This window comes from Xenopus laevis, chromosome 5L (assembly GCF_017654675.1).
Source record: "Xenopus laevis strain J_2021 chromosome 5L, Xenopus_laevis_v10.1, whole genome shotgun sequence".
Taxonomy (NCBI): Eukaryota; Metazoa; Chordata; class Amphibia; order Anura; family Pipidae; genus Xenopus; species Xenopus laevis.
The window spans coordinates 54,746,879-54,768,654 of NC_054379.1; the positions used below are offsets into that span (position 1 = coordinate 54,746,879).

Here is a 21,776-nt window from a genome sequence, read left to right on the forward strand (position 1 = left end):
ACAACTAAGACTCTTATTTAGGTGTATGGTCCTCCCCTGATGTCAGCAGTCCCATCCCATGACACCACCGCTCCACCCCCCCTTTCCAGAGTCCTATGAGAGAAAAGGTGACAACCCTAATGGAGCTGTAAAGAGGAAGATTCAAAAGGAACATAAGGAACTGCATCTTTTCAAAAGATTGATAAATTTATGATAAAACATATATTAAGCCCATTAGAGTTGTTTTGACTTCAATAAGGATTAATTATATCTTATATAAAAATGTGATGGAGTCTATGAGAGGTGGCCTTCCTGTAATTCAGAGCTTTCTGTATAACGGATTGCTGGATAACAGATCCCATACCTGTAACAGCCTTCCAGCAGATGTGCTGAGGATTAACTCCATATAAGAATTCAAACACCCTTAAATATAGATATGATGCCGTTTAATAAAATGTATGAAATAGTACCACAAGCATTAGGCAAACTTAATGACCAGTTATATATTTCTGTTAAAGGAACAGTAAGACCAACAAATGAAAGTGTTTTAAAGTAATGAAAATATTATGAACTGTTGCCCTGCGCTGGTAAAACTGATGTGTTTGCTTCAGAAACTCGACTATAAATCATATAAACAAGCTGCTGTGTAGCAATGGTGGAGATTGAAAAAGGGTTATATGGCACAGGTTAAATAATGGATAACATATAACACCATTATGTTCTACAGGGCTTATCTGCTGTGTAACCTGGCTGCCCCCATTACTACACAGCAGCTTATTTATATAAACGATAGTAGTGTTTCTGAAGCAAACACAGCAGTTTTACCAGTAGAGGGCAACATTGTATTATATTTGTATTACTTTAAAACACTTTCCTTTTTTAAAGTTACTGTTCCTTTAACTCAAATGGAAAATCTACCTTCCACCCCCCCTTCTTGAGTTGAACTTATTTGTTTGGGTTTTTGTAGAAAAGGTGCATAAACTAATAATGAGCTAATCTGTCATATTCAGATTTACTAAAAAAATTGTGAAATCACTTTATTGTGCAAAATGCAGTTTTTACATGCAATACATAATGAAGGGGTGTTTTCTCAATATGTTTTTTCGTAGTGATAGTTTTGTGCCAAAAGTCTACTATGCTTTTGAGAAAATATTTGCTGATGGCATAATGCGGAATTATTATTATATATGAATGCCTGCAACTGAGCTAATCTCTAGCTTAATCACTAGTATCAGAAGTTCCATTTTTTTTTTTTTTACACCTGATTCCACAGATTTAAATGAAACCATAACATTTGAGAAGCATTTATTAGCCCCTGGTAACCACTCCCTAAGCGTGTTCCATTGTGAAGTGATGTATTCTGGTCCCTGTACTTTCTGTAGTGGGAGAGATCCAACCATACAGATGCAGAGCAGACACTCAAATCAGCAATCTTCCAAAATAGGTGCTTAAAAATGCGAGGGGAGGCACATAGATGTCCTCTAGTCCCACCTTTTGATCCAGTGCTCCATGCAGGGCTACAAGCCCAGGAGTGCAAGTAGTAGTAATAAATGAGCTTATAAATGACCCCTAGTTCCTTCTGGCAGAAAATCAATATGAATTTATCATTTCTACTTCTCCAAATTTTTTCTGAAGCCAATTGTACAAGAACCACAAGCAGAGATGATCACGTACCTCCCAATATTTTGGAAATAGAACGTGGGACAAAAATATTTGCTTCGGGGAGCGTGACCTTTTTAACCATGCCCATTTTGTGACCACACCCCCTAATTACCATGTTCATTTTAAAAAATTTGGCAGGTTTTGAAAGTTTGAACACATTTCTGTGTTTTTTCTGTGTTATTACAGCTTTGCTAATGGTGAATTGCCCTTTAAGCTGCAAATCAGTTTCCCCAAGAGACATGCTTATCTTAAATAGTTACAATTGTTTCTTTGCTTATATTAAATTGTAATAAAAGTATCTAGGTGCACCTGCCACATATTCTAGGCTCTCTTTCACAAGCCAATTAAGTTTTAGAAACTTTGTATTTTTTCTAGCTGTTCAGTGCAGGTGATCAAAGAGAAGTTGGGACATTTCAGTAACAATTGCGTTTATGAAATTTCTAAAAATCATCACAAAGCTTGTATTGTACCCCATATATGCTCCACATTTTGTAACGTAGCAGCATAAAAAATGTTAAATATGAACGCCAGGGGATAACTGAACAGTTTGGTAAATCTATGTATATTGATGTGGTGTGCAGAGGTAACCATGTGGATATACAGCACATACAATTTTCAAGTGGAAAAAAACAAGTAAAGGAATGTAAAATGCAAAAAAATAGTAAAATGCCTTAAAACACTAAAATCAATGCTTTTTATTCTTTTTTGGCTTGGTATAATCGGTCATCAGAATCACAGTTTGAATAATTTAGCTTGGCCAAATAAGTTTTATGGACGGAGACAAGCAAGCCTATGAAGAAGAACTGAAAATGCAATAAAGTGGCTAACAATGCAATGATTTTGATGCAATGCACCAAAAATGTAATATAATCGCCAGAACATTCAGGTTGAGAAGAACTTTTCTGTGTATTGTTCTTTATTTGTAGTAGATTCTAACCAATCCATGTGAAAAATCTGGTGGAGTTTCTTAACTAGTGAGTGGGGGGGGGAGAAGCCAGTGATGAAGGATGGTCTTCCTGGTCGCTGCCGTTAATCTTTCTGCTAGGTGTCTCTCCGAATGTGTGAGTTTTAGTTGTGGGGGAGGTATACCAAAAAGTACCCACGATAAAGTAAAGGGACTTGTCTGTTGTGTTAAAGATTTCCAATATTCCTGAACTTCTCCCCAAAATTGTTGGATATATAGACAAAGCCAAAGGCAGTGCACGAGGTCAGCTCGGGGTTGGTGGCATGTCAGACAATGCAGAGTTATTTGTCTAAAGCTGGCCATAGATGCAAAGATCAGATCGTTCGAATCCTGGAACGATCGGACTTCCCCATCCCCCGACCTGTCACTAACCATTCAGATCAAATAAAGTATTGCCCCTGACAGCAATCGTATGATAGTTATGTCCGACAAAGCTGGTGACAGTCTCCCGCTGAAAATCGTCCGATCGGCAATAAATGCAGAAAAATTATCAGCAGCAGACAGAAATCTTTTAACCTGGCCAATCGACCGATATCCGTGGGACGAAAAATGATCAGGACTCTCCACACACGGTCAGAAAATCATACGAATCAAGGATCTGATCTTTGCGTCTATGGCCAGATTAAGTTGGGAAACTGGGCAGCAAACTGGAAAATTAGGTTTTTGGGAGTTAAACGAGCAGTATCTTGGGGTTTAATTCTGGCAGTGTCATTCTGTGGCTACTAAAGCAAATAAAGTTCTGTCTTGCATAAAAAAGGGCATTAACTCAAGGGATAAACATAATTATGCCTCTTTATATGTCCCTGGTGAGGCCTCATCTGGAGTATGCAGTGCAGTTTTGGACTCGAGACCTTAAGAGGGATATAAATGAGCTGGAGAGAGTGCAGAGACGTGCAACTAAACTGGTTAGAGGGATGGAAGACAAATTATGAAGGTAGACTGTCAAGATTGGGGTTGTTTTCTCTGGAAAAAAGGCGCTTGCGAGGGGACAGGATTATACTTTACAAGTACATTAGAGGACATTATAGACAAATAGCAGGGGACCTTTTTACCCATAAAGTGGATCACCGTACCAGAGACCATCCCTTCAGACTGGAAGAAAAGAACTTTCATTTGAAGCAACATAGGTGGTTCTTCACAGTCAGGACAGTGAGGTTGTGGCTGTTGGCTGATTCAGTTACTGCCTTTAAGAATGGCTTGGATGATTTCTTGGACAGACATAATATCAAAGGCTATTGTGATACTAAATTCTATAGTTAGTATAGATATGGGTATATATAATTTGTGTGGAGTATGGAGGGGTGTGTGTATGGATGCTGGGTTTTCATTTGGAGGGGTTGGACTTGATCGACTTTTTTCAACCCGATTTAACTATGTAACTATAAGATCCGGCTCTGGGGTCATTGCTGGGGGGAGAAGGAAGTGCGGGCAGCAGCAGATGCATGTGTCTGCTGCGCCTATGGGGCCACGTTTCCCCTTGCTCAGCTTGTTGCCTTGTTGCTTCCGAGTGAGCAGGGAAGGAGCGAGATGCTTTAAAAGCCGCTCCACCTCCAATATGTGCTGCAGAACGTAGAAACTACATTCTATGTCACTCAGATATGCTAAATTCACACACTGTGTAAAGCTATGATATTTATCGAGTGCTGGCATCGGGAGTCACATTACTGTTAGTAGGGCCCCATACAAAAACATTTCCTGGGCCCCCTGGGCTGCGCCCACCACAAGCCCCACCTACAGGTCCGTCCTCCCCACCCCCCACTAAAAAAAAGAAAACATTAGTGGCTATGGTTCCCACATGTTAATAAAAAATATTGGTGGTCAGTGCCCCCCCATTGAAAAAAACTTTTGTGGTCAGGGCCTCCCATTAAAAAATATTGGTGGCTAGGACACCACATGGGGAAATATAATTGGTGGCCAGGTCCCCCCTTAAACGTCCATGAAAAAAACTTGCCCTCCCAGAAGTTTAAAAAAATGTAGTGCCCAGTGCCCCACCACACAACAGGGACCACAAAGGGTTTCCATTAGGAGGGCCCTGCCATGTTACACTTACTTCATTAGTGTTACCCACCTTCTGCTGCATGTGGCTGCATCTTCCTCCAGTAACAGCATTTTCTTCCCTTATTGGTCACAGAATTTCAAGTCCTGGTAAAGCTGTATGGTGATTGGATGAGCGGGAGGAGAAGTTCAAACCTCAGCTATCCAATCCCTGAGCAGCTCAACCGGGACTTAAACTCAGTGACCAATAAGGGGAAGTAATGGACAGAAGATACCTCCCCTTGTGCTCCTTACCTGCCTTTCCTGAAGTCAGCAGCTCTCAGAAAGCAGGGGGGCCCAGCTAATCAAGAAATTGCAGCGTGGTAGGGCCCCCCTAACCCTCGGGGCCCCCTACAACTCTTCCCCGTCCCCCCCTGATGGCTGCCCTGACTGTTAGGAAAGCCTTCCCACCCAGGGAGCCACAGTTATTAATCCAGTGGTCACCTGAGGCCCCGAAGGAAACAAAGCCCTGATCATGCCCCTAATTGACCCCAGTCATCAACTCTGCATAAACCCCACCCACAATACCACAGCCCCACCCTCTTTCCACAGTTACATATACCTTTAAAACCAACGAATAGCACTTTCCTGTATATATCTTAGAATGTTACAATGTGCTCTTTAGATTTTTTGTGAAAATGTACCACTTGTGACTAGCACCTTTTTATTTACTTTCCTATAAATCTTTAGTATTGGCAATGAATATCCTTCCCAGGCAGGCTTATCTGCACTATGAGTTGTTTAAAAAGGATTTAGCCAATACATTGGGAGCTGTAAGGAGGAATGATACAACTGATGCAAAATGCCTGGTTGCAAATTGTTCCTTCATTTTCCAGGTACTAACATTTGAAATCACTTGGTTATTGTACCATTGCTTTACTCTGCATGACCAAAAACAGCACGATATCATATTACGTTTTTAGAAAATATTTTTCAAAATCTAAAATTGTTCATTGCATAATCTAGAATGCCCGAGACCTTCCATTTTCTCATTAAGGGGTCTTTCTGTTATTTGGACCACCATAACTTAAACGAACAGTAACACCAAAAAAGTGTTTACTGGAATGACAATAGAATGTACTTATGACCTGTACTGGTAAAACTGGCATTTGCTTCAGAAACACTATTATAGTTTATATAAACAAGCTACTGTATAGCCAAGGGGGCAGCAATTCAAGCACAGGATCCACAGTAGATAACAGATAAGTATTGAATAATTCCATTGTGTACTACAGATCTTTTCTGTAATCTGCTGTTTAACCTGTGCCTTTTCTCATTTTACAGCTTTTACTGGCTGCCCCCACAGCAGCATATTTATATAAATATTTATGTTTCTGAAGCAAATACAGTACACAATTTGTACCAGTGCAGCACAAAAGTACATCATATTTTCATTACTTTAAAACACTTTCATATTTTGGAATAATTGTACCTTTAAGTCTGCTAAAATGACTCAAACATTAAATAAACCCAAAAGGATTATTTTGCCACCAATATAGATTCATGCAGCCCAGCTAGGATCAAGTACAAGGAACTGTTTTATTATTATTGAGAAAAAGGAAATCATTTAAAATTTTGAATTATTGGATTAAAATGGATTCTATTGGAGATGGCTTTCTTGTAATTCAGAGCTTCCCACACCTGCAATGTCAAATGTTATCAATAATCTGTTGTTAATTTGACCAACAGCAGCATTTAAACTGGATGTTTGTTGTGAACATGAACACGGAGCAACTATGACTATAGAACAGCCAAGGAAATGGGTTAGAATGTTGAGTAATGGTTTATTTTGGACCAAGGCAAATACCACAGACATAGGCAGTGGAAATGTATTCCAGTGTTAAAGACGTCAGCATTCACGAAACAGGAAAGGTCATAATAAAAAATAAAGAAACAAAAAAAACTGTCTAAAATTCTTGCTTCCACAAGATGATAGAATATAAAATTTGGCACATTCGCTTGACTGTGATATGCACTTCCAATCTGGAGGGTTTAAGCCAGTGTTGAGAAGGATTTCCCTTTGCAGTAGAAGAAAACTCTGTGCTGCTATTTCTGCTTCAGTTTGTTTTCACGGTTGCCATAAGCTGAGCCTCTGTCGATTTCAGTGACTTTGATCATTCTCCGGACACCTACAGACACTGCCAAGCAATTCACAGAAAGGACTATTAGCAAGGGAATAATTGGATTTCATACTGTGCCACATAGTGTGAGCTTCATACATGTGTATCTATGAGGGAAAGGACTCTTGCACTAGAATTACTACAGGACAAGAGTATCCTGGTTGTCTCTGTATATTTCTATTACTAACACCCACAGGGGACACAGTGTATCCCTGAAAGCTGCTGTCTAGTGTGCAGAATGGGGCTGCCAAATTAGGACGATAGTAACCACTTTCACAATAAATGTGTGATAAAAGAAAATACTGTATAATGCTAAGCAACTTTCCAATGCAGATTCATTAAATGCTTTTCAGACGTTATTCATATATTTGTAAATGTAATTGCTATTGAAGGAACTGTTTGTTTGCCCCTTTCTGTTCTCGCGACCTGACTCAAACTTGAGTTAGGTTTCTTTTCATCAGATTTATCAACAGCCGCCTTGCAACATTGTTTCAGTAATCACAGCCAGGAATGCAGAGACATCTAGACAGATATTGCTTTCAATTACAATTAACATTATATATTTTCATTTATGTAAATGAATTAATAAAAGATGCTTAGAATTTCCTTTCACTGTTTTTGGCTGGAAGAGCCCTTGAAGGGATTTTTTTTGCTCATTATAATTATATATATTTTTAATGACCAGTTCTTGGAGACCAATATTGAAGAGAAAACAATCAATAGAAAGTGTTTTTCCCCAGTGGCAGCTGTGTGTTAGACTCCCAGCCCAGAGGGAAGCACACACCAAACCCAGTTACTAGAGAGCCAGTGCAGACAGCCTACAGATGCTGGTGAGTGGAAAGGGTTATTTTATTTAGGGTAAAAAACATTCCTAAACTACTTTGTGCAAGCCTCACAGGTACTTTAATAAAACTGCATTCAAGTATAGAAAATGTGTGCACCTACCTATAACCATTAACAATGCAAAGACGGAAATTGTCAAGTACGATCCACTGCTGATCATGTTTGCAAGCACTTTAAATAAGGGGTATGAAAGTAAAGAGGCCCAAATTATCCAGTTTATAAGGCTCCATGGTCTCCTTGCTGGCACAATTGCAGTCCCTGGGTAAATACCGGTCTTGTAGTACTCCTCCTGAAAAGCATCCTAAGATTGAAAGAGCAAAATAAAATTTACTTAAAGGAACAGTAACATTAAAAAATATAATTAGTGGTGCTTGCGAAGCAAAGCATCACTACTGTTATCTTGCAAACTTATTAGTGGTGCTTGCGAAGCAAAGCATCACTACTGTTATCTTGCAAACTTATTTTTATTAGTGGTGCTTGCGAAGCAAAGCATCACTACTGTTATTAGTGGTGCTTGCGAAGCAAAGCATCACTACTGTTATCTTGCAAACTTATTTTTTAGTGGTGCTTGCGAAGCAAAGCATCACTACTGTTATCTTGCAAACTTATTTTTTAGTGGTGCTTGCGAAGCAAAGCATCACTACTGTTATCTTGCAAACTTATTTTTATTCTTCTTCCGTATGAAAGTTTGGCGCGTAACTAGTCCCGCACCGTTTGTCCTAGACCCATGAATGAGGTGTCAAATCGTGCGGCTTAATCGGGAATGGGGTGGTATGACTTTTCTAAGGGGTGGGTGGTTAATTGCCCCTTGCGGGGGCAATTAACCACCTCGAAAAGTCCCATAGATTAACATTGAGGCCAACTTTTGACGGATTCTAGCGCAGAGAGGGAATCTTGTAGAAACGTTAAATTTACCACATTTGAAGAGGTTTGCGACCTGTGTCAGATGATACCCCACACGAGGGCATAAGTTTTACCCCCGGGGCAGGAGAGGTCCCCAAATTTGCCCCATTGACTTATAATGGGGAATTTATCGAATAATTAGTTTGTCGCAGACCCATGAATGAGGTGTCAAACCGTTCAGCTTATTCGGGAATGGGGTGTTGTGACTTTTCTGTCCTATTTTGGGGACCCAAAAAAGTGAGCGGAGCCGCAAACAACCAATCAGATTTTCCCTATTGACTTCAATGAGAAAATGTAAACAGCTGTAATTCTCACAGTAATAAAGCCAGAGCTCCCAAACTTGGCACCGTGGGTCACTGGATGACTGCAGCCAAAATTTACAAAAAGTGGGCGGAGTCTACAACAGCCAATCAAATTTCAGCCATTCAATTAAATAGGAAAATTTTAAACTGCTGCCGCTCTTAGACGGTTAATGGCAGCCTCCTCAAAGTTGGCACAGTTGGTCACTGGGATTAAAATTAAGAAAAGTGGGTGGAGCCAAAACCAACCAATCAGATTTCTTTGATTGGTTTTAATGGGAAAAATTAAGAAGGCTGCCATTCTCTCAGTATTGATGTCAGGGACCTTGAATACCACAAATGTGGTCGCTGGGGGTTTCCACTTCAAGTTTAGAAAAAGTGGGCGGAGCCACCAACAACCAATTAAATTTCATTCATTGATTTTCAATAGAAAAAAATAGAAATGCTGCCATTTTTACACATTAAATGACAGCATTCCCAAACTTTGGTATGTTAGTCACTGAGTGACTGTGGTTCACAATTAGGAAAAAAAGGGGCGGGGCAACAACAGCCAATCAGATTTGGGCCTGAGTTTTGCCACGGCAAGCACCACTCACATTTTCTTCAGGAAATGTACCTCTCTAGTTTTTATTCTTCTTCCGTATGAAAGTTTGGCGCGTAACTAGTCCCGCACCGTTTGTCCTAGACCCATGAATGAGGTGTCAAATCGTGCGGCTTAATCGGGAATGGGGTGGTATGACTTTTCTAAGGGGTGGGTGGTTAATTGCCCCTTGCGGGGGCAATTAACCACCCCGAAAAGTCCCATAGATTAACATTGAGGCCAACTTTTGACGGATTCTAGCGCAGAGAGGGAATCTTGTAGAAACGTTAAATTTACCACATTTGAAGAGGTTTGCGACCTGTGTCAGATGATACCCCACACGAGGGTATAAGTTTTACCCCCGGGGCAGGAGAGGTCCCCAAATTTGCCCCATTGACTTATAATGGGGAATTTATCGAATAATTAGTTTGTCGCAGACCCATGAATGAGGTGTCAAACCGTTCAGCTTATTCGGGAATGGGGTGTTGTGACTTTTCTGTCCTATTTTGGGGACCCAAAAAAGTGAGCGGAGCCGCAAACAACCAATCAGATTTTCCCTATTGACTTCAATGAGAAAATGTAAACAGCTGTAATTCTCACAGTAATAAAGCCAGAGCTCCCAAACTTGGCACCGTGGGTCACTGGGTGACTGCGGCCAAAATTTACAAAAAGTGGGCGGAGTCTACAACAGCCAATCAAATTTCAGCCATTCAATTAAATAGGAAAATTTTAAACTGCTGCCGCTCTTAGACGGTTAATGGCAGCCTCCTCAAAGTTGGCACAGTTGGTCACTGGGGGACTGGGATTAAAATTAAGAAAAGTGGGTGGAGCCAAAACCAACCAATCAGATTTCTTTGATTGGTTTTAATGGGAAAAATTAAGAAGGCTGCCATTCTCTCAGTATTGATGTCAGGGACCTTGAATATCACAAATGTGGTCGCTGGGGGTTTCCACTTCAAGTTTAGAAAAAGTGGGCGGAGCCACCAACAACCAATCAAATTTCATTCATTGATTTTCAATAGAAAAAAATAGAAATGCTGCCATTTTTTTCACATTAAATGACAGCATTCCCAAACTTTGGTATGTTAGTCACTGAGTGACTGTGGTTCACAATTAGGAAAAAAAGGGGCGGGGCAACAACAGCCAATCAGATTTCAGCCTTTGACCTTAATGAAAAATGATAAACTGCTGCTATTATCACGGTTTAAATGCTAGGTGTACCAAACTTGGCTCAATTACTCACTGGGTGACTGCGGTCAAAATTTAGGAAAAGTGGGTGGAGCCATAAACAGCCAATCCGTTTTCACCTATTGACTTCAATGTAAAATTTTTGATTACCGCCGTTCTCACAGTTTTAAAACCGGAGGCCCCAAACTTGGCACTGACCATGACTAGGTAACTGGGGTTAAAATTCAGAAAAATGGGCGGAGCTTAAGACAGCCAATCAAATTTTACCTAACGCTATTCAATGGGAATATTTAAATTCCTGTCATTCTTACACTGTTAATGTAAGAGTGCTCAAACTTGGTCCATTTGGTGACTGGGTTGCAAATTTTTAAAAGTGGGCGGAGCCAAAAATAGCCAGTTTGTTTGGATTGATTTCAATGGTAAAATTTGGTTGGCTTTAAATTTCACCGGTTTAATCCGGATTCTACCGACTTTGTGTACTCTCTAGGCACCAGGGGCGACTGGGCAAGACACCCAACATATATGGGGGGCCTGAGTTTTGCAAGCACCACTCACATTTTCTTCAGGAAATGTACCTCTCTAGTATAATGTTGCCCTGCACTGGTAAAACTGCTGTGTTTGCTTCAGAAACACTACTTATTTGTTTATATAAATAAGCTGCTGTGTAGCCATGGGGGCAGCTAATCAAATGAGAAAAGGCTTAAGTTACACAGTAGATAGCAGATAAGCTCTATAGAACATAATGATGTTATCTGTTATCCACTATTTAACCTGTGCCATATAGCCTTTTTTCAATTTCCACCATTGCTATTCAGCAGCTTGTTTATATGAACTATAGTAGTTTTTCTGAAGCTAACAGATCAGTTTTAACCATGCAGGACAACACTACATGATATTTTCATTATTTTAAAACACTTCATTTTTGGTGTTACTGTTCCTTTAAAGGTTCCACAATTAGTCTAGCAGATGCTTGAATCAAAGCTAAATAATTCATACAATAAATAATATAGTGTAGTAGCTCTATTAAAGAGAGAGTAAACCACTTTTTTTTTTTACATGATGTGGGTTTGGGTTGAAATTTGGCCATTTGTTGCGGGTTAAGGTTGGGTGCAGGTCACACTCCTCCACAGTTCCCAAAGATTCCCTGTCTTGGAATCAGAGGCACGCATACAAAGCAAGAAGACGTGGCTATGGGTAGGGCACAGGTCCTACTAGGACAACATTTTTTGGGTTAGGTGCTAGTTAAGGTTTTGCTGACCGACACAACACTACTGCCTACCTTTTTATCACACCAGTCCAGGCTCACCTCCAAGTACTAACCACAGGCCTTTGTATATTTTCTTTGCCAACTCTTTAAAGGGATGGTTCACCTTTAAGATAACTTTTAGTATGTTATAGAATGATTAATTCTAAGCAATTTTTCCTTTTTCTTTTGTATAGTTTTTCGCCTGCTTTTTCTGACTCAAATAGGGGTCAAAACCCCCATTTGAAAACCAAATGCTCTGTAAGGCTACAAATGTTTTGTTATTGTTACTTTTTATTACTTGTCTTTCTTTTCAGGCCCTCTCCTATTCATATCCCAGTCTCTTATTTAAACCAATGCATGGTTGCTAGGGAAATTTGAACCCTAACAACCAGATTGCTGAAATCGCAAACTGAAGAGCTGCTGAATAAAAAGCTAAATAAATAAAAAAACGAAAACCAATTGCATATTGTCTCAGAATATCACTCTCTACATCATACTAAAAATTAATTCAAATATGATAACCCTTTTCAATTCCCTTATCTAAGGTACAGTACTGAGATCTGTTGGCTGGCATAGAGGTTATATACAAACTCCAGCCTTAGCTCCCCTTCTTAGCTGAGCAAAAGGAAAAACAGGGTGTACAAGGGAAAGTTGTGCTCACCACTAATTTTTAAAACCATTAGGCGTTGACCACAAAATACATATAGACAAATACAAGCGTCCTCTGCACTCAACCCATTATCAATATATTTAAAACATACATTTTGTGCATACTGCTACTGAAAAATTCCTTACCCTTTAAACAAAACAGGGATTGTTTGTCCATATATTGCAATATATTTAAGCTGGCCAACTACGTCAAAGTCATCCCATATCTGGCCAGTTCTACACTCCAATTATATCTGATTTATTAAGAATTCTATTGCTTTATTATACATTTTACAAAGGGACTAAGTTTTACCTGCAACTTACTAGCTGCTTTCAAAGTAAACCTTCCAAAATTGGCTGCCCTTTTATTAGACACCAGTGGGATCACCTGACTATAGCTGGGAAGGGTGGGACTATAGGTGGGAAGCTCCCAATTATTAATGAATCAGATGAAGATTGAGCATAGGACTGGCCAGATATGGGATGACTTTGACATAGTTGGCCATCTTAAATATATTGCAATATATGGACAAATATGTATGTATATATATATATATACATATACACACACACCAATATGGGTAACATTCTTTAATATTTTACTTATGATACATATTAACTGTTGGTTAAGCATTCACTCTGAATGCTTAACCAACATGAAATGAACAATAAACCATTACAAATCCATCTAACCACTGACATGATTGCAGAATCCTTCATGAAAGATTTGCATATGCAAATTAGGTAAGGGAAAAGTAGAAAAACATTTTTTACTTCCTTGTTTTGTAACAAAAAGTTATGCGATTTCCCTTCCCACCCCTTATTTGCATATGCAGATTAGGTTTCGGTTTGGGTTCGGCCAGGCACGAATATTCGGCCAAATCTGAATCCTGCTGAAAAAGGCTGAATCCTGGCCGAATCCCGGATTCGATTCAGGATGAAGAGTCCCTAACGAAGAGTGTGAATACTAACTTTTTCCTGATAAAGCTTGTGTAGCCAGCTGGCACATTCCTTCTCATCTTCTGGGATTTCTTCTAGTGGGATTCTCCTGAGACATGAAACAAGAATGAAAGCAAGTCAAGAAATCATTGACACAAAGCCCAAATCAAACATCTAAACTTTAGATTCTAAAGCAGTGATCCCCAACCAGTAGCTCACGAGCAACATGTTGCTCTGCAACCCCTTGGATGTTGCTCCCAGTGGCCTCAAAGCAGGAGCTTATTTTTGAATTCCTGGCTTGGAGGCAAGTTTTAGTTGCATAAAAACCAGGTGTGCTGCCAAACAGAGCCTTAATGTTGGTTGAAAATATACAAAGGGGCTACCAAATGGTCAATCACAGCCCTTATTTGGCACCCAGGAACATTTTTCATGCTAGTGTTGCTCCCCAACTCCTTTTACTTCTGAATGTTGCTCACAGGTTCTAAAGGTTGGGGATCCCTGTTCTAAAGCGATACAGTCACACTGTTACTCTGTCTAATAATACCATTTCATTTTTATTCACAAATTTTAAATTTGTTGTGAACATGAAAACTGAAGGAGTGTCATCTCGTGGAAATATGAAACTTTCTAAATATGTTCAGTTATAAATTCTATACTGTTTCTCATATAATTGAGCCTAGACAATGTATTAGAGCTAAGAGTTTCAAAAGAACAGACTCTGTCCAGCTTCTCTAAATCTTTTAAAGGACATTTTCACCTTCCAAACACTTTTTCAGTTCAGTTGTTTTCAAGATAGTTCACCTGCAATAAAGATGTTTTTCAAATGCTTTCTGTTTTTTATAGTTTTTCTAAAATGTAAGTTTAAAGTGCAATGTTCTTGTGGATAACACAGCAGCCCCCAGCACATGATTAAACACCTTAGGGGCCCCTAACAACAATTTCCAAATGCTAATAAATGACACACATAAAGAGAATAAAACAAGCAGAATACAGCAAAAACTATCAGGACTACTCTAAGATGAACAGTTCATTCTGTGCTACATACAGTAACACAATGCTGGTGTGAACAGGGGAACAATGTCTAGGTCTAGGTCTGAGAGGGAAAAAGTACAGGTCTTTAGGGGTGTGCACAATAGAGATGTTACAGGTGTGAACAATGTAGGGGGGGTTACAGGTGTGAAAATGCAAGGGGGATTAGTGTCTGAATTTGTGGTGTAAACAATGCAGGGGCCAGTTAATCTCAGTCACAGCAGGCTTGTGGGACTCCAGTTGGGACAGCACTGGAGCACAGCAACTAATGTATCAATTTATAACAGTTTGCAGAGTCTGCTACCCCCAGAGTTGCTTCAGAAAGAGATAAGGCAAATAAAAATGAATGTTCTGAAAACAACGGTTATTATTATTATGTACTGTAGTTGGTGGAATTCCCAAGTATTTTGCAGTTTTACATAGTTTGACGGTGCAGAGTGGGGTAGCCCTCTCCATCAGATTTGGACTGGGATTCAAAATAGGCCCTGGAATTTCAAGTACACAGAGGTCACTAAATTCGTGACTGTCTATGGCATTTTACAGCAGCCCCTCTGGCATTTGCCAGAACCCACAGATTGCCAGTCTGGGCCTGCTCTCCATCTGAGAGACCAAGTGGCGCTGTGATGCTCTTTTTATAACCAATCACATTACCGACCTGATGACATAAGGTGTTTTTTAGCATTACACATTCCAGTCTGTTGTTACAACTTTTTTGAAATGCACATATATTTTTCAGAAAACAATAGAATTTCTCAGTTCAGCATTTAATATATTGTCTTTGTACAGTTAAATATAGGGGTTAAATGATTTCCAGATTTTGCATTCTCTTTTTTTTATATTTTACACAGTGCCCCAATGTTTCTAAAAACTTCCATAAAATAGGCAGACCTAACTATTAACTTTAAAGCAAATTTCCGGGTTTTTTTTCGCTTTCATTGTAGAGAGTGCAAAAGCAGTAACCAGGGTTGGGGCTGAGAAGTGGCAGCAACAACCTCAAGATCTTACGTAAGATATACTATACATTAATTAAACCAAACCTCCCAACATTTTGGAAGTAAAAAGAGGGACAAAAAAATTTTTCTCGCACGTAGCGCAGCAATTTTTTGACCACACCCCTTTCTGTGGCCACACCCCCTAAATACCATGTTTGTTTTACAAAATTTGGCAGGTTATGAAAGTTTGAAAATATTTCTCCTTATCTAAACTGTGTTTGAAAATATTTCTCCTTATCTAAACTGTGTTTTTGTGTCTCAAAATTGTTACAAAGTATCTTATTTGCACCTGTTAGCTGTTCTGGGCTCTCTGCTAAAAGCCAATTAAGTGAGAAACTTGGTTTCTTTTTCTGGCTGTTCAGTGCATAGAAAAGAGGGACTTTCCAGTACAAATGAGGGACTGCGGGTTGAGCTGTCAAAAGAGGGACTGTCCCTCCGAAAAAGGGACAGTTGGGAAGTATGATTAAACCCCAGCTTAAAGAGATACTGACACCTGAAATTAAACTTTTTTTTACATCTATTATAATACTGGCTTTGCAAGCTACTTCTAACTTTGTCATAAAGTATTTGCATGATGCTTTTACATTACCTGTCTGATCCCCCATGTTCCTGTATGAGGGGGCTGCCATATTTGTGCAGCAGGAGTCCGTTAGCATTAGAAACTGTAACTAACAGGCTGAGATGGGACAGTCAGGTTGGCAAAGTCAGAGTGTCAGAGAGTCAGGCTTAGGAACTTCAACTAACAATTATATACAAAAACAAACCTCTCAGCAAAAAATGATCAACATGACCTATAGGTACATTTAATGTACATTCATATGCTAAAATTCATTTTTTAGTGTCAGTATCACTTTAACAAGATTTTCTGCAAACAAAACACTGTTGTGCGGTTTCTGGGTTGGGTGACAGGGAAGTAAGGACAACAAACATGTCTGTTGCAAGAATAGAACTATATGCCACTGATTGTATTGTGAGTCACAAGTTGCCTTAGGAGTGGCACGAGCCTAGGGGGCAATGATGAGGGGGTAACTAGGCACATATCTCTTCTGTCACCTATCTTTAGTCCAGGCCCTTCATCGTTAGTTGTTTACCACCATCCACTGAGCTTTGACACCGCTTGTTTGTGCATGTTCTGTGTTTATTGGGGGACGGGGTGTTGGGGGTATTGTAAATGCCCAGCCACTGGCCCTAACTATTCCCTGAAAAAAGTGCAACAGTACTGTGCTAAGGTTAATCTTGGCGCTTTGCTTTGCCATCAATGGGAAGTGACCAATGTGCATTCCCAGTGTTTTCTTTGCTGCCAATATGTGACAGTGATAGCATGCATCATACCCACAGACTTGTGTCCTCTGCACTCAACCCATTTTCAATATATTTAAGACAGACATTTTGTGCATACTGCTACTGAAAAATGCCTTACCCTTTAAACAAAACAGGGATTGTTTGTCCATATATTGCAATATATTTAAGATGGCCAACTACGTCAAAGTCATCCCATATCTGGCCAGTCCTATGCTCAATTTTCATCTGATTCATTAAGAATTCTATTGCTTCATTATACATTTTAAAAAAGGGACTAGTTTTACCTGCAACCTACTTGCTGCTTTAAAAGTAATGGTGGTAGATAGCGTAGAACCCTTGAGAAGTGGAGGCGACCGGACTAAAAAAGTTAGAGATGAAGTGGATACATAAATTAGGTACGCTGGGACCTGGTGGTGTGAACCGGGAGTATACACCAATGCTGTTCATTTAATTAAATATAGTTGACCTGTTTTTGGTAACATTGTTTTGTATTCTTTTGTTTTTAGATTAATACAGCTCATGCCCTGGGAATGGCTGTGTTTTTCAATACATAGGCATTTATGTCCAGGAATAGAGCAAACAAATTGTGAGTAATATTTTTAATACAGGTTGAATTGTTCAACTTTTTAAAGCAAATAATATTTGGTAAAGATATGGGCTTTTATGGACACTTTGAAGGCATATTCTGGACACTTTATCTGAATAGAACCAACAGACACAGTTTTTATATGTATTTATTACTAAGTATTTATGATGCATGTCACAAGGGTTAATGTGATGAATCACTAAATGGGAGGTGTGGATTCTTTCTCCCTCCCCCTACTGAACTATTTAAAGGATTTTATGTTACACTGTGGTTACGCTTGATAAAGGGCTGGTTATGCTCTAAAAGTTGCTTCATCTGTTTCACAAATAAATTATATTTTCACTGTATCGGAGTGCTGCTGAAATATGTTTTGGAATTTAGATGACATTTATTTTGAGGAGACTCTCTCTTTAAACAACACAGCAGCAATTCAGAAGAAGAAAAGTTTCATTTTGAGTTACAAGAAGCTATATGGAGAACTGCTTACCTGACACACAGGTCTGCATGGTATTTCTTCCCATTTAGAACTCCAACCAAGGTAGGGTTTTCATTGTTCCTGAAATTGAGGGTTGAGTCATATACAGCCGAAACTGGTAAAACAAGAAATAAAAAATTATATTGTAGAAAAATAATACGCACTGACAATAGGGAACCAAACAATCACATGATATGCAGACACTAGGGAAGTAACGACTATATTGTTTAAAATGATATTTGATCACTGCAAATTTAAAATAACTTTTGACACCAATAAGTACATCTCACTGAGAATATGGTGATGTTACCAAGTGTGATAACTACAGCAGAACCCCCATTTTACGTTTTTCAAAACCGAAGTGCTCTAGCACTTGTGCCACTAGGTAATGTAAATTACCCCTCATGTGTTTATCTTTTAGTGCACATGGCAGAGATTTTGAGGCATAAAGTATTATCAATTTGTCAAAGTTTCTGGGAAAGCTATAGTTTAATTTTTGTTTTCATTTATCTTTGCCCAATTTCCATTCCCTTTATCACAGTTTAACCCACCAAATTCACATGGAAAAATAAAGAAAGTCATTAGCAACAATATGCTGCTTATTCTGGGGAGAATAATCTTGAACAGAATATGCATAGGTACATTATATTCAATACAGTGTTATCTAATACTATGACAAGACTTGAGTTTGTAGATATGTAGATCCTCTACATGTATAAATGCATCAGAGCTTGACCTTATCAGCTACAAAAAATATGCTTTTTAGTGCCGACACTACTAGACAGTAAATAGCAGTGTGAATGACTTACCTAAGCTAAAATTCATGCCAACATGAGGCATGGGTTGGCTCATTTCCTTATTAGATCCATGGCAAACTAACTAACCCTCTACTAGATGGCAAAATATGTCCTTAAGTGCAACCAACCTGAAATGATCACTAGATGAGCTTTTCAGAGTTTCAATCTTGAAACTCATAAGTAAATTAATACAGACATAATGACATGCATTAACAGTAAAAGGCAAAACATGAGATTTTTTTAAAAAAACATAGTAATTCTAAAGCAGTTATGACAAATATCCCAACTGTGAAACCAGAGGGTTTAAAGGAGAACTAAAGCCTAACTAAAGAAGTAGCTAGAAATGTTGTACATTATGTTTTGGGCTTCTGTACCAGCCAAAGGCAACCACAGCCCTTTAGCAGTACAGATCTGTGTCTCCAAAGATGCTCCAGTAGCTCCTCATCTTCTTTTCTGCGGATTCACTGCACATGCTCTGTGCTGCTGTCATTAACTGAGCTTATTGACCCACTCACAATATACAGTACACATAGAATAGAAATGTCACAATATAAGGCTGATTAGTAATTAATACAGATAATTACTACATGGCAGCACAGAAACCAGTGCAATTAGCATCAGAATTTAATAATCAGCCCAGTAGCATCAGCTTATATTACAGACAAACCTCATTTTCTGCTTGATAATTTGTGACGACCCCTAAGCTTAGCTTCTCAACAGCTGCTCAGAGCCCACTGAGCATGTGAGTATCACAGACACTTTCCAAGGTGGTGACTCCCTGTGACAAGTTTGAAGTTGTGGATCATTGCTGCTATTGACAAGCTAAAACTTTAGGCTGGTGCAATAAATTCATTATATAAAATATGCAATTTTTAGCCATATTCATTTTTAGGGGTTAGTTCTCCTTTAAAATGTTCTTCTAGCTACCCAGTTCTTCCTTTCCAATGGAACTCAAAAGATTTGTGAAGATGGCAAAAACGGCTGCAGTCGTGCAAAAAAAAAAAAAAAAGCAATTCATTAAGGTAGATTTAGTAGATTTGTACAAAGCCATCAATAGAAGCAGTGTAATTCAGCTAAACAATTGGGTGCAGACATCAATTTGATGTTGGGTGCTGGAAATTATATCCTGACACAAAAGATTTCCAGGACAACTGCATCCAATTTGCTCCAGAGCATGTTTTAATGCATTGAGTCAGGTCCAAGGCTGCAATTACACAATGGAATTATTGGGGGTAAAAACATGGCGACAGAAACTGCACTTCGCAGTTTAAATAATGTAATTCAAAATATCAGGAAAATATAAGTAAATAGCAATATGTGAAGGAAAGAAATCTCTCTTTTGCTTGGCTAGCGGAGTGTTTTTTCCTGCATTTTGTGGGCAGAACATAAATCACTGTATGCAGGCTGCAGGGGTTCAATGTTTATTTGGGTTAAATCATTCATTCAAAGGCTTCCATTCTGCTTCGGTGCTGTGTTAAAAATGTTTGTCAATGTCAGACCAGAGGGGCAGCCTTTCTGTGAATAATTCATTCAACTGGACTCCTGTAAGAGGTAAGGAGTATTATATGTTATAAAGAAGGATTTATTTAACATAGTTTGTCACTTAGTTACCACAGTGTGCCCCAAATCTTCAGGTTAGCTGAAAGATTATACTGTGTGCCTACTTTGTATTTCTGATAACAGTCCTGCACAGATAATCCTAATTGATAATTCATCAACTAATAAGATTATCAGACATTTCAAGCGTTGTAATTTATTATCTGAGATTACAAACGTTATAAATTCTTGTGCAAATAGCTCACACCTTGGGGTGTTGTGGCAGAGCAAACGGAGAAGCCTACAAAGCCAATATTGCTCTTGAAATGCAGGCACATATGAAGACAGATACAGAGTGGGACCGAGATACAAAGTGAGAAGGGAAAAGGAATCTTTGATTGACCTATTCTTAGCAATTTTTAAATCATTCTTTATTTGCTTTCTAGCAATATAAAATGAAGAAATATGTCTGGCAGTAATTGTAATGTTTTTCTTATTTACTATATAGTTTGTATATATGTTAAGGCCCTGTTCTATTTCAGCTCCAATCTAACTTCAGAATCACTTCTTCTTTGCTGGCGAAAGTAATAAGGAATCAACAGACCACACATATACAGTACATGTAAGGGCAATAACACAATGGGCGATTGTCATACACAGGAAAGAGTCTCTCACACAGGTGACAAAGTGCCAGAGAGTACATTGCTATTCATCTGTATTAGAATGACATAAAAAACTACATATGTAAAAAATCCACACAGTCATTTTTGTTAGATTATACAGTATTGCTGTGTTGTCCATGGGCGAGAAGTGCTCTGTGTGTCATTGTCCTACAATGCAAGGCAGATAGCCTATTTATAGCTGTAATGACTATGACCCAGTAATGGGAAGATAAATAGAAAGTCATTCAAATTCCAAATCAGCGATATTTGAAACACAAAGTAAAAAAATTCTACCACAATTAGCTAATGTCCACCAAAAAAACAAATTGTTTGATACAGTGAAAGAAAATGTAATTCTAATTTCACTGCTTTTACTCCAGATTCTAAAAACAATGTAGTCAATGTCAGTTCTTCTCTTGCTCTGTTAGCTGATTTACTACTACACTGTTTTAGTCAGAACCAGCAGAGAAGAGAAAAGAAACTGCCAGACAAATCCTGTTTTCAATTACAATTCCAGATAACAGTTTTTTCATGAATAAATGCAAAAAGTATAAAAAATACATGTGGTGGAATGTAACATTTTTAGTTAGTTATTATGATATATGGTTATTTATCAAAGTCCAAATTTCAATATTTTCTGCTAAAAACTCAGATCAAATCAGGTTTTTTACGCTTATTTATTTTCCCGAAAATTTGCTTTGTGGGGGAAAAAAAATAAAAAATCAGGTTTTCACAATTTTCTTGGATTTTTCCAGCCGATTTTCAAAATGTTTTCCTGATTGTCAACCGAAAACTCAGAAAACATTGGGGTATTGACTTATATGCAACCTCGACAGGTCTGAGATGCCAGATTTTCAGATTCTGATATTAGCCCCCATCCTTGGGGTTTAATAAATTCTGAAAAATGTATGATTTTTTTTAAAAGTACGATTTTATAAAAAAAAATATCACAAATTTTTTGTGATTTTTGCATTCGGAGTTTAGTAAATAAC

At 38.6% G+C, this 21,776-nt stretch overlaps 1 protein-coding gene across 3 annotated transcripts in view; it reads right to left on the bottom strand.

Moving 5' to 3' along the window:
- Positions 1 to 6,403: 6,403 nt before the first annotated feature.
- agpat4.L (1-acylglycerol-3-phosphate O-acyltransferase 4 L homeolog) overlaps positions 6,404 to 21,776 on the bottom strand; it is a 59,352-nt gene continuing 43,979 nt past the window's right edge. For all 3 annotated transcript variants that reach the window (XM_018263097.2, XM_041562777.1, XM_018263098.2), the window contains 4 exons: positions 17,802 to 17,904; positions 13,439 to 13,514; positions 7,705 to 7,903; positions 6,404 to 6,777 (listed from right to left, as the gene is read on the bottom strand). In XM_018263097.2, coding sequence (XP_018118586.1) covers positions 6,686 to 6,777; positions 7,705 to 7,903; positions 13,439 to 13,514; positions 17,802 to 17,904 — 470 coding nt within the window. In that variant the 3' untranslated portion in view covers positions 6,404 to 6,685. The remainder of the gene's footprint in view (positions 6,778 to 7,704; positions 7,904 to 13,438; positions 13,515 to 17,801; positions 17,905 to 21,776) is intronic.